Genomic DNA, 17,245 nt, shown 5'->3' with positions numbered 1-17,245 from the left:
CTGTAACTTTAGATACAAAACTGACACTGACATGAAAACTGGCAGGATACAAAATTTTATTTAAAAGATGCTCTACTGATTTTCCTACCATATTTTCTCCTCTCACTGTTGCCAGAACCATATATTGTGGTGAAGTATGTTGGGGGTGGGTGCATAACAAATCCACATCAGATAGAAATTTCGATTCTATTCTCTATCAAAGGACGTTTTCTAAAAGACGGTCTTCAGGAAATAACTCAAAGAACTGAAATAACAAACAACTTTTGAAATTTCCAATTAGGAACACATCCTGACAGAATCACTTCAGGTACATGATATGAACAATAGCATTACCAAGAAAATAGTCAAATGGAACTGAGGTCAATTTGATATCCACTACTGATAGCAGAATTGCTCTTTTAAACCCAGAATATTAATGTTAAATTTATAAATGTCTTCAGTAGGTTCAATTAAGTTTTTTTTGTGCAAAGTGTAAATGAGAAAATTCCATGCTGCAGCTCATGTCAAGTTAAACAGTTAATGAAGCGTCCCAGCGTTTTCACAAGTTTCTTGAGTGCATGTTACAACTTTATTGAAATAATGAAGTGTCCAAAGAAAGTGTGATAGTACAGTTCCAATGACAATATTTGGGTGCCAAACCTGGAATAAAAAAAGATTATCTTGTATTTTTTGTGGGTCCACGAGAGAATTATATACATTTTTTTTTTTCCCCCTTAAAATTTTGCACGCCCCACAAATCTGGAGGGTGGTAGTCAACCCTGTCCAAGATGACACACTGTTGATTAATGCTGCTTTATGATTATGAGCTCACTTTCAGTACATCAAATTTGCACATGAATGGCTCATACTGTGCTAGATCAATTTTATTAAAACCAGCTGGTGACTGATCAACTCCAGATGTATGCATATAGTCTGGGCCTGCTGGTCAGCTACAAGTATATCCACTTAACAGAGTGCCTAGGGCTAGCATATCTACACCTTGTGCATTCTGGAGATCAGGTTTCATAATGTAGATTAGGAACAAACTATATGAATATATCTAAATACTGAGTGATGAGTCAGTGAATATATGTCCAATTCATCTTTAAAGTTGACAGCAATTGTATTGTTACCAGTTGCTCCAATATTGTCAAAAGTATTTAAAAATTGCAAGATCTGTAGAAAAACAATAGATTAAGTATGCACATGTTTATGGGCAATTTTTATCCATTTTATGGCAAATTAATTTAATCCCATATAGTTTCCCAGTATTGTAAAAGATGTAATGTTTGGTAAACAGGTTGAGGTATTTACTATATATAGAGATCCACATTTATGACCACCTTTCCTGCAGGCATGGAGATGTGGATTGTGGAATAACAGTAAATCAGTAAGCATAATGGTTGATTAGCCAAGGCAAAAGCAGTAGTAGGTCAGTAGTTAGAATGTGGAAATTATTATATTAACTATTACACCAGCAGATCAGTCGAAGTCCACTAATGTGGTATATTCTTGGGCAAGACAATTAATCCAATTGCCATAGTTTTACAACATAGGATAAAGAGTAGGCTATTGGATTAACAGTGATTTGCACAAGGATGAACTTCGTTAGCCTATATGTGCTGAATGAATTAAACAATCACAACTTTCCACTTTTTGATAACTGGTCCAGAATGCTAACCAATTAGCTACAATATCTTGTACTAATTTGCCTCCATACTAAATAACCTACTTATGCTATTGTACCATGAACACCAAAGCCAATCCCGTTAACAAAACTATTCACCAAATTATGGAAGAGTCCCTTAAAGAGACTGACATTCTACATACATGTACAAAAAGAAACCACTGCAATTCATGATAAGACCATTTCTTCTTTTAACTGCAGAGTGTTAAAACCATCTACAGACATAAGATACGCTTCAACAATAACAAGATTTACAATTAGCTGCTGTGGTGAACATACTAGATAGCAGATTGACAGGAGTAGCAAAAACAGTTGATTTTCATTTATGTCCATCTAGACATCATAGGAAGTCTTTCAGTGAAAACCCCAAGCTGTTTATGACCACTGATGTAGAATGAGTAGTGATAACAATTTTCAAGATGGACACTGTGGCAGCCATATTGTACATCAGGGCTGCACCATTTCATTTATGACCAACACACCACAAAATGTTTGATAATCTTCTAGGCAATCTTCCAGATAGTTTAAGAAGTGGACAGACAAAAGACACCCAATAAGCTCTACTGATCTACAACAAGAGCTAAAAAAAATACAGGATCTGAGAAATGTCAGAATCGTCTGGTAGCTTACAAGATGTGCACAAAACCTGCATTCCACTATCATCTTATTCACATTTTTGTTGATGAATTTCTTAGGTGCAGCTAAGAAGGTTTATATCTGCATTTTTTAATTTATACTGCTTTTAATTATTAAATGGCATAAAGCCTAGATACTAACTCTAAAATAATTCAAGTGCATTTCAGTGAAGTCAGAGGCTGAAGTTTTATAGGACCAGGTACCCAAATAAGTCCCAGAGGAGGATAATAAAAGTCAACTGTTGCTAATGTCTCATTCGCACCTATGCTTGGCAAATTTTGTTGTAAAGTTATCTAGTGCAGACACTGCAACTAGGTGGAATTAAGTTTGGTTTCTGAATGTACATGCTGATTTCTGAATGCATAAGGTTTGGTATTTGGGCCTAAGTGCTATATATGTGGGGTCACATGCATCAAAATACAGCCTAGTACCATACTGTAGAGCCAATTTTATTAGTGTGAAATAGAGATGATTCATGTGCTTCACCATAGAGGCTTTCTGAAGATAAGGTCTAAATGCACCCAAAGAGAGATGAGTATTAATAATTTAACAATGTCTTTCAACAACTTTAAAATTCAGGAAGGGCCTCATCTAGATTTAAAAGGGGCACAGGCATGTGTACTCACATACATGTGTACTCACATGAATATGTACTCAAAGGAAAATAATGGCATACTGTTTGAGGGGGCTAATTTCTGTTGTTATGGGTTATGTTGTTGTAATTGCTGATTTCAATTGTTGTTGTTAGGGTTTAATGCCATTTTTCAGCACACGATAGGCTATACATGGCACCGAGTATTAATTGTGGAGGAAGAACCCGGAAAATACCACCGACCCATGAGAAGCTACTAGCAAGCTTTCTCACATACCCACATTGGCTTAATCCGAGACTCTAACACACACAGAGGTGAGATGGCATTGATTCGTAACTGAGAGTGCTTTAGACCACTTGGCCACGCGGGCCCCAGCTAATTTCAATAAACATTTTGTGCAAGTTATTTATATAGTATGTGGGTGTGTAATTTGCATTTTGAAGTTTTATATTTGAGAAAACAGGAATATAAATGTGTAATTTATCAAGTTAAAAATGTATGTATTGTGCAAAAGTGAAAATTTTAAAAAAAACATGTTCTCATGTGCATGTTCATATATAACTTGTGATTATAATGTAAAAGCATTAAATGACGTCAATACTAATAATGATATATTGTATTGGTTTTTTAAAGACAGTGCCATTAATCTTTTTGAATAACTTGCAGCCTATGTTTGCAATACTTACTGCTCCTTTACAAGATTGTGATATTTGCTCCTTAAATAAGCAACTATTGACAAGCACAATTACTTGAGGTCTCTTTAAATTTAAAGCATATAACAAATATTTGCAAAATAAACTGATGCTCATTAAAGACCAAGATATGTTTGAAATTGTGCCTATTAATCTGCGGGGAAAAAATTATTTCGGTATTTTCTTGCTGGAATATTTTTTGTTTGAACTTAGCTTAACTATCAATTAAATAATGACTGAATAGATTATTCTTTTAAATGTCACCTGTTTGATTACATTGATGCTTGTAGCAACAGTTGCCAATCAAGTTCATTTTATAGTTCATTGCACATAGAATTTGTTCTAACTACTTCGTGTGAAACGAATAATGCACTTTTAGCTTCATTTAACAACACTGACCTAAATATTTGGAGAGTTACAGACTGGAAAAAATTTGCAATGTGGAATGAACTACAGAATAATAATAGTTTGAGTTTCCCTGCCCCCATGAAATAACAGAAAGCAGCAGATTAGGTTATTATGCTTATATTTTTCATTTTTTTGGTATGAAGTTTTATTTTCATAAATGACTGTGGTCTGTTTACCCTCTCTGCTGCTTAGAATCTGCTGACATGTCACTACTGACCGGTGGGACTTTGTTACTCCACGTTATATTATTCCAAAGAAAACATCGCAAAGAAGTACGGATTGTACCAAACAAAATATGTGGGCCGAAACGACCAAGAAAATTCGTCCCGACCGAAGTTGGCGTTTGCGCCCAATCGACCCGGGCTGAAATGACCCTGCGCCTATACAAACAGTAGGGTAACCGAATACTATACTGTATTTTACCGCGTGGATCGTCATAACAAACATAAATATTTATGACAAAATACAATCTATACATATATCTACATTACAAATACAAAGCACGTACTCGTTTTCTTTTTGCACAGAAAGCTGAAAGGCTGTTCACTAATGTTATCACGACAGGTGCACTTCTGCTGGATGGAATTTTAAGCAGGAATGAGATCACCTCATTAGAAATGCATCATATATGATCTTTTATATTTTTAAACTAAATAGCAAATGTAGTCTAATTATACGGAAAAGATGATGGCAATGTGCTTATGTATGTCAAAAAATCACCAAATTATGCTTTTAAAAGAAAGCTTGAGAAGAAACACTGAGAAATGGGCGCGGCCTTGTGCGACCGGCTCGTTTTGGAAAATCAATTGGCGATTCATTTTTTGCACAATATTTGCACATTCTGAAGAAAAAGAAACCAGAAAGACAAAGATTTGCAAACAGTACATACTAAAAGTCTTGATAGAGGATAAACAATACCTGTAAGCGCACTCTTAGTGATAATGTGAAGCTTGGCAGCGCTCTCGTCGAGTTTCCTGTGACCCAATTAACCCAAGTATGGCCGGTGGATCTAAATACCGACACGCACCGACATAAACGTATGGTAAACCCCATAATATGAAAGAAATTATGCCTTATTTGTCGTGCTTCATACAAAATGCTAAAGAACAGTCCTATACAATTTTATTAAATATAAATTGTTACTTAAGTTTCAGAAATATATTTTGTTAAAGTAATGAAATCAATTGAATAATGTGACATCTACTTGAGGGAGGCGACATAATAACTAGAATAGCTGTCACGTGATAATCGAAAATATTTCAGCTTTCAGGAAATACCGTTTAGTAATGTTGCGTGAAACGGGATACAAACGGTGATAGGGAGGCGTTGATACGGGTAGCTTAAGTGCTTAGTGGCACGTTAAGAAGTACAGTCACTTATAGCAATGGCGCGTACAAAGCAAACCACAGTTTAGAAGCACTGGATTCCCCCACAGGACTATCTGAACTGTCCACTACGGACTCCGAAGCTCAAAAAGAGTAAGAAGAATCATCACTTTACACAAAATAATTAACCAAACCAAACCGAAAATTATCAAGAAATGGAAAACAACATGGAAAAACGAGGCATTGAAAACAAAATTCGTGCAACACGAGGAAATATGGCGACGAGAAAAGAAGTCAATTACCTTGAGAAATTCTTCAAGCTGGAAAGAGTAGTGATGCATGACAAAAGCTACCTACAATGTAAATACAGGGAAGGAACGCAAGAAATAGACATGAGGCACATACAAAGGGAAAATATACCTTGTCTAACCACAGTAATGATAGCCATGAAAATAGCCCACCCAGAATGTATGGATAGAGTATACTCCATAAACCCTAATGGATACAAAGGCTACATAATAAGACCAAAAGGGAAGAAACCAATCTTACCATATGGGGAAATACATATTGGGAAAGAAAAAGTGACAATAAAGGAACCAGAACCATTGCTAAGAGAGATAAAAAAACGATCAGGAGAATTACATGTTACCGACATCCCGCTGGAAATTCCAATAGAAGAAATAGCTAAGCGCTTTGAGGAAAAATTCAATATCCCGGTTATCTCAGCAAGGAATAGAACAATAGAAACAACATCAATTTTAGATGGAACACGGATATTAGAAATAGAAAGCAGTAACTTGAAGAAAGTAAAGAGAGCCTTTTACATATTCGGATTCTTAGCAAAGACGTGGTACAAAGGATGCATTTTTGACAGAACATGCAATAGATGTGGGAATACAGGTCACACACCATTCAAATGTCCCCAGAACTCGGGAAATATAGGACCAACAATGACATCTACAAAAACAAGCAGCAGACAAATAGGAAATATGCAGCCACAACAACAACAACAACAAAGAACACAAGCTGAGCAGCAGCAACAACAACAGCAGCAGTTACAAGAACAGGAAATACCGAAACAAGCAGCAGAAAAGATAGAACAAATACAACAACAAAGAGATGAGCAGCAGCAACAACAACAACAACAGCAGTTACAAGAACAAAGACAACAAAAACAAAAACAAGAACAGGAAATACAGAAACAAGTAGGAGAAAAGCAAAGGATAGAACAAATACAACAACAACAACAACAACAAAAAGAGAGAGAAACTATACTACAGAAAGAAATTGAAAACAATAAAAAAGGGCCAAAAGTCCAACTGCAGCAACCCAAACAGACAAGAGGAAATGAACAACAAGGGCAACAACAACAGCAACAACAACAAACAAAGCAACAACAGGTGATGGAAAATAGACAAGAAGAACAACAAAAGGAAATAAAATCACAACAGCAACAAGAAAACTTAGAACTACAAGGATCAACAACAACGACAACAATACCAACAGATCAGCCCCCAGAAAACGAATCACAGGGATGTAAACAACAACAACATAAAATACAAATGCAAATACAAGAAAGTCAACAAGAAAATAACAAGCTAATCCAACAAGATATTGAACCTGGGCAACAACTAGAAAGCAAACTACACCCAAAGCAAACAAAACGAAGTCTACAAGAAAAAGAAGGGATACCAGTACAGCCATCATTACAAGAAAATGACTCAGAAGTTACAGCTTTCAAATTACAACAGATTCAGAAAACACAAACACCTAGATTATTAGAAACACCCCAAACAAACAGGATACCGCAGCAAAATTCAAATGAAGATCCAGAATTGCCACAACCAATGGAAACAAGCCTAGATTTAAGGAAAGCACTTCGAAATAAGACAAAAATGAAAAGACAAGAAAGGAGAAAAAGTCAAAAAGAGACGGAAGAAAAACCTATGTTCAGCTATGATGAATACATTGAAAGAAAGTATGGAATTTAAATAAAAAAAAAAAAAAAAAAAAAAAAAAAAAAAAAAAAAAAAAAAAAAAAAAAAAAAAAAAAAAAAAATTTAAAAACAAAAATTAAAAAAATTACACTTTAAAAAAAAAAAAAAAAAAAAAAAAACCAATAATACAATAGCTAAACATACAGAATACCAATCATAACATGTAGGGCAGGAGGGCCTCCCTAACTGGTCTGTGAAGATCAAAAAGGAGAGAGAACCCTCCAAAAAAAAAAAAAAAAAGTTAAGAACTTGGCCGATGTTGCTCAAGATACCCAGTCGTTACGGTTTAGTAATATATGCCACAAGATTCGCCTTTTATCTTTTGAAAACCAGCAGCAAAATATACACGTATCATGTGAAGATTGCCCGATGCTGAAACATGAAATTCGTTTCCAATAACCGGCTGTGGGTATTAATTATTCTATGCAAATGGACAACCTTATTTAATATTATCGTTTGTATTTGTCCTCATTTTAACATCATAATTCATTCCAAAATCGATATTCATTATATAAGCCAAAGATAATAATATTACATTTATGCGTTATCAGCAGTTTGCATTTACCAGGAGGTTAAAGCACTATTGGAATAATCCAGACATGTTACATAACTAGGACATGAAATTAGTACTAGGTTTCAAAATTGTGATGAGTAGCTTGGCTTTTGATTTGATATGGTAGATTTTTTATGAACATAAATTTAACACATTTTAAAGGGACAGAAAACAAGTCCAATGTTGCACATCTTCAAAATAGGTTTATTTGTTACACAAGAATCATTGCTGGTATGTGATAATGGTAGCAACCCCAGATAGTGCCTATTCCTTATCGGTAAACTCAGCGAAAATCGACTATTTCTTGCACTGTGTGCACGAAATTTGCATTAAAATCAATATTGATAATAACATTTTTATGAAATAAACATTATTAATGGCTTCACATGCTTGGTTTTATCATTTTGGCCAACACATATTATCTTATCATACATTTGGCATGAAACGGTGCAAACTCGAGACCTTTGCTACTTTCCTACATACACTAGAACTCTGATTTACAACCATTTTTGAACTTCTTGTAATATTTAGTAGCTTGTGTTTTTTCTTTTAGCATTAGAAGAAAGTGTCCATTGTGGCCTTTTGTCATGAATTGACCAAATAAAAGATAAGTGCTGCCCTTAAATATTCCACGAAAATGTAAAGAAGAACAAGATATATATTAAGTCCCATGCGTAACCTCCGAGTTCTATGCATATTTGAATGTCAGTATGTTTATATTGTTACATATTGAAATCTCATCTTAAAAAATAAAGACTCTTTCATTCCAAAAAATATTTTAAAAGGAGCTTTTCAATAGACATTTCTCTGATAGGCTTCATATGCATTTATTTTGTATCACAGAGAGCAGTTCCAGGAGAGTAATGGAGGGAGAATCCAGAGACTTGAACAAGAACAAATTTGCCACCTTGGTGTTCATGGACTTAGAGACAACTGGGCTTATAGAGCATGGAAAGAATCCCATGATTATGGAGTTGTGCCTTGTTTCTGTTCAGCGAGAAGAATTGTTAAATGAGAACAGCACCGCACGAGTTTTAAACAAGCTGCTCCTATGCTTCAATCCAGAAAAACCTATCTCCGCAAAGGCATCTGAATTGACAGGTCTGTGAACTGCATGTCATTAGCATATCTGTGCTCTAAATGTTGCTAATACCCCAAAATGCATTGGCTACTCATTTTCCCAGTTATTTCACTCAGTTTTATAAAACAAGGATTCTGCAGTATACGCAGTGTCATTGAGTTTTGTACTTGCATGGAGACTTTAACATTTAGTTAACAGCGATGATAATGAGGGTGGAAGATATGCTCTGTCTCTCAGATGTCTCCCAAAATGGCAAGACAGTAATGTTGTTTTTGGCTAATACATATTCTCAATCAGTTGTGTATTACCATATTAAATCATGGCTGCTACTGAAAACTTAAGTCCAGTAATATAAATTAAACAAGTCATGTCCAGCTTATACAATTGAATATTATTAGTATAGAGAATTTCACACAAGTACAAGTAACCTCATATATTTAAATATTTATTAATTAATTGATGAAGTCAGTTGTTAATATTAATGAAAAATTTAATAACAGTACTTGATAAAGTTGTATCTGGATATATTTTAAACTTACCCTCCCCCCAGCTTAAAGGTGAGCAGTATGTGTTCAGAATTCTCCATCAGCACTTCAATTGCATCTGATACCTTCATTTTGCAAGCCTTTCATATTAAAAAAGGTGAAGAAGACAAAAATGAGATTGGAATTGAAACCAAACAATAGTAATGATTATAATAAATCAGTTTTGCTTTATTCGTTATACTTTTATTGATTGGCTGGACTAGGATGAATTAACACCCAATAGTGAACTTCCACTTTTCTCATCTGGATCCCCCAATTGTCTTATCAGGACTCTCCATACGTGTGACCTGAGTGTACGGTTCCAATGTCAGATAGCTGCAGAGAATTCACCATGTAGTGGTGTGTTGCTGTATTATGATTAAGAATTGCATAGCTGTTTTAAAATAATGTAAACTTGTTGATGTAATGTTTGATATTGATCTTTGAAGTTCACAGTAGTATTGTGTAGTGGAGCATTCATATGGTATGACAGAGCAGTGACTGTGTTATGGGGCAGGTAACCATGGAGATGCCTGGAAGCTGTTATGGTGTCATTACAACTTTCATGCCTTTAGAGAGCTAATTCTCAGAATCAAATATCATGTGTCTTTATTCTCAGCTTCAAATTATTTAATATGCCTGCTTGTAATGGACATTTATAATGTAAAGGTTTATTGCCTTTTCCACTTCAACAAAGCGATAATTGCATTTTATTTCAGGCTTGTACAATGATTGCCTTGAGTCACAGCGTGTTTTCTGCTTGGAGACTGCTCAGCTCATCAATGGGTTTTTGCAACATCTTCCTCAACCTGTCTGTCTTCTTGCACACAACGGCAACCGTTTTGACTTCCCAATCCTTTTGGCAGAGTTAAACAAAATCAACCAATCATTTGCCTCGACTGTTTTTTGTGCTGACTCACTGGAAGCTTTCAGATCATTGGATGGCCTTGTTTCCTCTCCATGGAATCAGTATCCATGGCAACAGAATAATAAAACACCAGACATGACAACTTTACAAAATTCACCTCCGAAAGTCAGAAGAAAAGGGAATTTGACCAATTCTGATGAGGATACAGGGACTACTGATCTAGAACACATAAATAGATGTAAAACTGCCAAAAAAAAATTAAAGTTTGACCAAGAACAAGTCACAGCACAGCCAGAAACAAATTTGAAACCCGATACATCAAATGAAGAACCTGGAGAGTCAGTACTTACCAAAACAGAAACAATGGTTAATTGTAATTTGGTCATCTTTGCAGGTGCTCAGGAATCCGAAGCACCAGCAAAACTTTCTGACAACTTCACACAGTGTGAACAACTATTAGACAAAGAAAATGAGGTCACTGACAGCAATCCTCAACAATCACTGAACAGTGTTCAGACTTTATCTGATGAAGACTTGTATAAGTTCGTATTTGAAATTGAACAGAAATTAGAAAATGATAAAGTAGCTAAGGAATGCCTTTATGAATACAAGGATTACAATCAAGGTCAAGAAAATAACATTATATCATATAAAGAGCAGAACAGTGGTGAGGGTACAACCAAAGATAGGAATGAAACTACAGCACACACTTCAACATCATGTTATAATCAAACTCCTGGAACATGTGTGACTTATGTCACAGTGGGCACTGGCTATACAGTTGTTACCAATTCATCTACTGACTTACTCACAAAATCAAGCAATCAAACAATACAAACTGTTAGTCAGTACGATTCTAACAGCAAACAGAGATTTGAAAGTGCCACTGACACCCATGGATACAAGGGGGACAACTCTACAGTAACAAACCGTGATGACAACAGAAAGCCCTTTCTCTCATACAAGCTTGAAAAGATTTATGAGAGGACATTTCAGAATCTCCCACCAATAACCCATAATGCTGAGAGTGATTGCATAACCTTGCTGAAGGTTGCACAGAAGCGAGGACCAGATTTTTTGTCATGGGTTGACAGCCATGCTGTGCTCTTTTCAGCGTTAAAGCCAGTATTTTGAAACAGTCTCCTTTATGTCAGATTTTTACCTACCTTTTATTTGTTTTAAATCTTTAAGGTTTATATACACTTTTGGGTCAGTACTGGGGCTGTCAACAGGTACCCAGGTAACCAGGTACTGACCGTAGTGAAAAACCCGGGCATTGAAAATTAATGACGAGTACCCATTCACAAAAATAATTTGTCGACAACACTATCAAAATATCATATATCATCAGCAGTACGCTGGTCTGAGTTGTAGCTCCAATCTATATTTAGGAGTAGGACCACCCGTTATGCATCAGCAGCCTGCTACTAAACGGCTGCTGCACACTGGGCTGTGCAAACGGCTTCACGGTTCAAAACAATACTAATATGTAGGCTACACGTGTTCACTTACTCATGAGTCGGCGAACAACCAACAAGCTGTGGCTGACTGCTACTGAGGGGGGGGAGGGCAACAGGGCCAACTAATCTACTGCTGCTATATGCACAGCTTATACTACAGACTCCCAATGCCAAGAGATCTAGCTTGCCCTATTAAATTGGTACATCACATAACAAGTAAGCCAAGTGGTCCGCTAGCAAAAATGAATCATCCACTCAGCCAGCACCACAACCAGCACTTCTCTAATATGGCAATAGCAAACAGTGCTGCAGCGACTGCATGGTCACGTGGTGTCACTGGTACATACCAGTGACCACCACGCAGTCACTGTAAATATGTAAAGATGTAAATAGTCCATTCGTTTTGTCACCCTACAACAATCCAGGTTTGTGAAAATTTGACTGCTGTAACTAGGGTTGTGCATGTCTTTCATTTTCTAACGGGTACCCTGTTACCCATTAAATGGTGCAACGGGTACCCAGGTGAAGTTTTGCATGCGTTTTGACAGCCCTAGTCAGTACACCATGTATTTGGGGCAAGTGACTTTGATTTGGGTCATATAACTTTGTATTTTGGGCTATATTTGGTCATTGTGTCATGTATTTGGGTCATATGACATTGTTTGTATTCTGGGCTATATTTGGTCATTGCATCATGTATTTGGATCACATGACTTTATATTTTACCACGACAGAATCTGTATATTGTAAAGTAAGCAGAACTGATAGGAGTAGCTAGATTACATTATGGTAATAGCTATTATGTAAAATTATATTTAAAAAAAACTGTCATTTGAACAACAAATTAATCGTTTTACTAGTTTGTAAAGCATCATTAAAATGTGACATAGACCAAAATCAAATCTAAGCTGTTTTCAAACATAAATGTGCAATGAATACATGCGCATGTGTTTTCACACCAATGTGGTCATGTATTCAGTCCATTGTGGTCACAGTACACTGATGTTATGGGTAAGTTACAACAAAACAGCTGCATGTTTAAGGGGTCAGTTAAAAAGCAAATGTGCAGGTTTTGGACTTGGTCAGTGTTTGATGAAGTTCTGCAAATAAAGAGAACTTCTAGTGGCAGTTGATTAAAAATTAAAGATAGCTTCAGTTCTAGAAAATGTACATAGACCAAACTTTGTGGATGGTGTGCTCAGGGTGTGATGAGTATGCATTTCCATTTTTTGATCAAAAGGTTAAAGATCAAGGTCTTTGTAGCTGATAAAAAGTTTATGCACAGTAACCTTATTTCTATAACACAGACCTGGACTAAACTTATGAATGGCTTGTACTTGGGTAAGGAAGGAGCCTATTGATCTAGGGGTCAACATGTGAAAGTTCAAGTCACTGTGGCTGAAAGAAGAACACATTTTGCATAATAAATTTACTTCTAAACATCAAAACTTTAAAGTTTGTGGATGGATTGCACTTGAGATATTGAAGAGGTCTGATGATATGGAGGTCAAAGGACAATCTTGTTGCAGTTGAAGATGTTTTTGCAAAATATAAATTCTGGGATAGGTCATAGGCCATGATGGTACGTAATAATTATTTCTGTGTAGTACATAATAATTATTTCTGTGTAGTGATTGCGCACCATGAGCACAGATTCAGGTTGTTCAGACCCATTGGTCAATAATCAATCGTGTCCTACTAGAGCCCTTGTAGATGACCATTAAACCAGTGAATAAGCATTTACTGTGCTATTTGCAGTCCATATTTCCCATCTGTAATTATATATCTTTCTTGCCACTAAGAATTTTATAATGGTAGTACATGAATAATATGCTTGTTCTAGTCATCTGTAAAAAAAAACCTGATATCTTACTTCAACATTAATAAATGCTTGTCAGACACAGCATTTTAAACATTAGCAGATTTATAGAGAGGTTAGTTGACTCGGAAAATGTGACTAATCCCTAATATTTGAGCTGCATTCAATTTGTGTGACTTTGTATCATTTGACATTGCCAGCCTTTGTAACATAGCTACATTTTTTGCCATTCATTGATCAGAAATAATTTAGTCTATGCCCAGAATACAAGTAAGCACACAACCTTATTTCTGATCCAGTTTTTATGACAGAATATATGTTTATATCATTGATGCACTCAAAAAAGAGTGTGATCCAAACATAGTAATAAGGTGATCTTGCTTCAGATTGGCTGAACTTGTTACCCCTCTGGAAGCTATATTTCTGATCCAGTTTTGATTTATAATCCAATTTATGGGAACCAACATGTCTAACTCTGTAGAATGTTGGACTCATAATACAAGAGCCATGTATTCAATACCTGTGCAGACCAGTCAGGACAGTTGCTGCTTTAAATCCATAGAAAAGGCACTTGGCTTGATTTCCTCTGCATAATACATGGTAATGTGTTCAAAAGTGCCCTTAAAACCAACTGGATTTATTGTGATCAAACTTGGAATGTATATGCTTATATCATCAAGATTTCTGATTGGTCTGATATTTTGCGTCTTATTTGCTGAGCTTGTTATTACTCTGGATGCCATATTTTTGATCCAGTTTTCATCATACATGATCTTGGACTGTTTCAGTAACAAGAAAAATTAATGCATATTAATGAGGTGGTATGACTGACAGGTTCCTACCCCTCTTGAAGCTATATTTTTGACCTGTTGGTTTTCTTGTCATGAAGATCTTGGACAACTTGTTATGAGCAAAAGACTGTGCATACTAATTACTCCCTCGTCTTTAGAATGTTTTATCAGGTATAAAGTATAGTTAAATCAACATAATATAAAGTCGGGGGAACAGTTTACATGGATGTGTTCTTACACTGCTACATAAGCCTGCTTTTTGAAATGGTCAGCTGTTAAATTATGTAAGCCATGTGAGTACTACCAACAGCATGATGTGCTCCATACAGAAATCAAGGACAAGTCTGTATCAGGATGGCACAGTTTGTACTGTTTTCAAGGTTTTACAATATTGATTGAGTGGAAAACATAGATTTTCTAGTCCTTGATGTCTTGTTTTCACATGCATTTTCGTGCTTTTATAAAAAGTTAACATTTTTTTATATTATCATGCATATATTTACATTTGTGTAGAAAATGATGACGTTTTTTTAAATGATGATGAAATTTGCTTTACATGCATGCCTGTATAAGCTATTTTTAAAGTGATTATTAGTGATATTTTTATATTTATCATTAATATTTAATAAATTTTCATGAAATAATATTTTTGTAACTGGTTTGATTTTTTAAATATCAGTGGCCAGTATTGCCATGCAGTTGAATAGTTACCATGACAACGTTTGAACATAATCTGTCTATTACAGTGATTATTCAATAACAAGCCCACCCCATATTATTTCCACAGATTTTTAAGCATTTCATAAGAATATCTATTAACATATTTATCCAATATCAAGCCCACTCCATACTATTTCCACACTTTTGCAAGCATTTCATAAGAATATCTAATACCATATTTATCCAGTAACAAGCCCACTCCATACTATTTCCACACTTTTGCAAGCATTTCATAAGAATATCTATTACCCTATTTATCCAGTACTTAACAAGCCCACTCCATACTATTTCCACTCTTTTGCAAGCATTTCATAAGAATATATATGCTATCATTGCCTGTTAATAAATCACTGCCTAGTCATTTAGTAACACCTTCATTTAATGGTGATCCTGGAAACTAAAAACAATATAAAATTCACTCTAAAACTAAAGGTCTGCAGCTCGTTAAGTTTTATAACTGCTGCATTAGGTTAATTGTATGGAAAAAATATTTGTGATGTTGACTTTTGGGGGGAAAATACATTTCTTTTAGGTCAGCTAGGTAAATGGAACAGGAATGGCACAGAAAAGAACACTTGAATGCCAGTTTATGAGTAGAATTCCTAATTACACTGTTGAAGAGCTGTTCTGAGAACCTTGATGTTGTAAATTTGCTTCAAATCTGTAAAGATAAATGTGCATTTACAATCAGATATTATCATAAGTAATTGTTCATGTATTTAAAAGTACAAGTATTGCCCATTTTCATAAAATGTATGGATTCTTGAATGATTTCTTTGAATTGATTAATAACATGCCACTATTCACACTATATAACTTAAAATCATTATTGCTAGAAATCAACCAACAGTGTTCATTTGACATCATTTATTACCCTCACTGACATAGGTTTGTGAATTGACTTCATTCCACATCATTGTAAAACCAAGTGAATTTATGGTTCTTGATTACTTTTCTAGTGATGATGTAGTATAACAAAGTGGATTGATGACTCTTCTAGTTGGCTATTGAAGATAAAGTAAAAACAAAGCGAATTTATGACTCAGGGCTAGGAAAGATGTAGGATAAGAAAGTTCATTAATGACTCTTGGCTAATTGGCCAGTGAAGATGTGTAACAAAGTGGATTGACAACTCTTGGCTAGCTGGCTAATGAAGATGTAGTTCAAGAAAGTGGATTGACAACTCTTGGCTAGTTGGCATGTGAAGATGTAGTTCAAGAAAGTGGATTGACAACTCTTGGCTAGTTGGCGAGTGAAGATGTAGTTCAAGAAAGTGGATGGATGACTCTTGACTAGTCGGCATGTGAAGATGTAGTTCAAGAAAGGGGATGGATGACTCTTGGCTAGTTGGCATGTGAAGATGTAGTTCAAGAAAGTGGATTGATGACTCTTGGCTAGTTGGCATGTGAAGATGTAGTTCAAGAAAGTGGATTGATGACTCTTGGCTAGTTGGCAGGTGAAGATGTAGTTCAAGAAAGTGGATTGATGACTCTTGGCTAGTTGGCATGTGAAGATGTAGTTCAAGAAAGTGGATAGATGACTCTTGGCTTGTTGACTAGTGTAGATGTTTTAGGGCATTTTTCAGTTATTTATAAACATAAAGTGGAATGATGACTCTTGGTTAGCTGGCTAGTTATGATGTAGTAGGTCATTTTCCAGACCATAAAGTGGATTGACTCTTGGTTAGTTAGTGAAGATTTAGTAGGATGGTCACGTTTTAGTCCATGAAGCATGAAATTAAAGCACAGTAGAACTCCCTTTACAGATCCAATGCAATGTCATGATTATTAAATTTGACTACAGAATGGGGTAGAATTTGTGGAAAAAGATGCAAGAAATGAGTTTTTGGATAACCAGAAAAATTTGTGCAGTATGTAATTTGTTGATGGAAATGAAATCAATTTTTCAATTACTCAGCATAATTACTGAAATATCGTTCATGTGCAGTTATTCAAAGTTAGCAGGAAAGCTCCTGTGTTTATATATATATATATATATAAAACAAATGCATTTTCAGGAATTTGCTAAGTTAACAAGAAAAATATATTTTTTTTCAGAAATTATGTTGGCACTTTGTGGTCAATTTTATGCAGCATAATGGACAATCTTGCT

The 17,245-nt window shown here is 35.3% G+C and overlaps 3 protein-coding genes across 9 annotated transcripts in view; 2 read left to right on the top strand and 1 right to left on the bottom strand.

Annotated features, from left to right (window-relative positions):
* Window positions 1-5,016, bottom strand: part of LOC149779168 (spectrin alpha chain-like) — a 125,054-nt gene extending 120,038 nt beyond the window's left edge. For 6 of the 7 annotated variants that reach the window (XM_089939732.1, XM_089939735.1, XM_089939737.1 and 3 more), the window contains exon 1: window positions 4,914-5,016. The gene's annotated coding sequence lies outside the window, so the exon portion shown is untranslated. The remainder of the gene's footprint in view (window positions 1-4,913) is intronic. The other variant, XM_089939733.1, reaches the window with a different exon arrangement.
* Window positions 5,017-5,367: 351 nt separating this feature from the next.
* On the top strand, window positions 5,368-7,366 carry LOC149779167 (uncharacterized). The gene is made up of 2 exons (XM_089939722.1): window positions 5,368-6,720; window positions 6,754-7,366. Exons 1-2 carry the CDS (start codon window positions 5,536-5,538, stop codon window positions 7,309-7,311), a joined length of 1,743 nt encoding a protein of 580 aa, XP_089795848.1. The 5' UTR covers window positions 5,368-5,535; the 3' UTR covers window positions 7,312-7,366.
* A 195-nt stretch (window positions 7,367-7,561) lies between these two features.
* LOC149779166 (uncharacterized) lies at window positions 7,562-15,057 on the top strand. Its single transcript, XM_089939723.1, has 3 exons — window positions 7,562-7,722; window positions 8,714-8,971; window positions 10,195-15,057. Exons 2-3 carry the CDS (start codon window positions 8,734-8,736, stop codon window positions 11,475-11,477), a joined length of 1,521 nt encoding a protein of 506 aa, XP_089795849.1. The 5' UTR covers window positions 7,562-7,722; window positions 8,714-8,733; the 3' UTR covers window positions 11,478-15,057.
* The last annotated feature ends 2,188 nt before the right edge of the window (window positions 15,058-17,245 follow it).

This window comes from Sinohyriopsis cumingii, chromosome 17, assembly GCF_028554795.1.
Source record: "Sinohyriopsis cumingii isolate HCF-2022 chromosome 17, ASM2855479v2, whole genome shotgun sequence".
Lineage (NCBI taxonomy): Eukaryota > Metazoa > Mollusca > Bivalvia > Unionida > Unionidae > Sinohyriopsis > Sinohyriopsis cumingii.
Note: the sequence above shows the minus strand (reverse complement) of the source record. Positions and strands in the feature narration are given on the sequence as shown.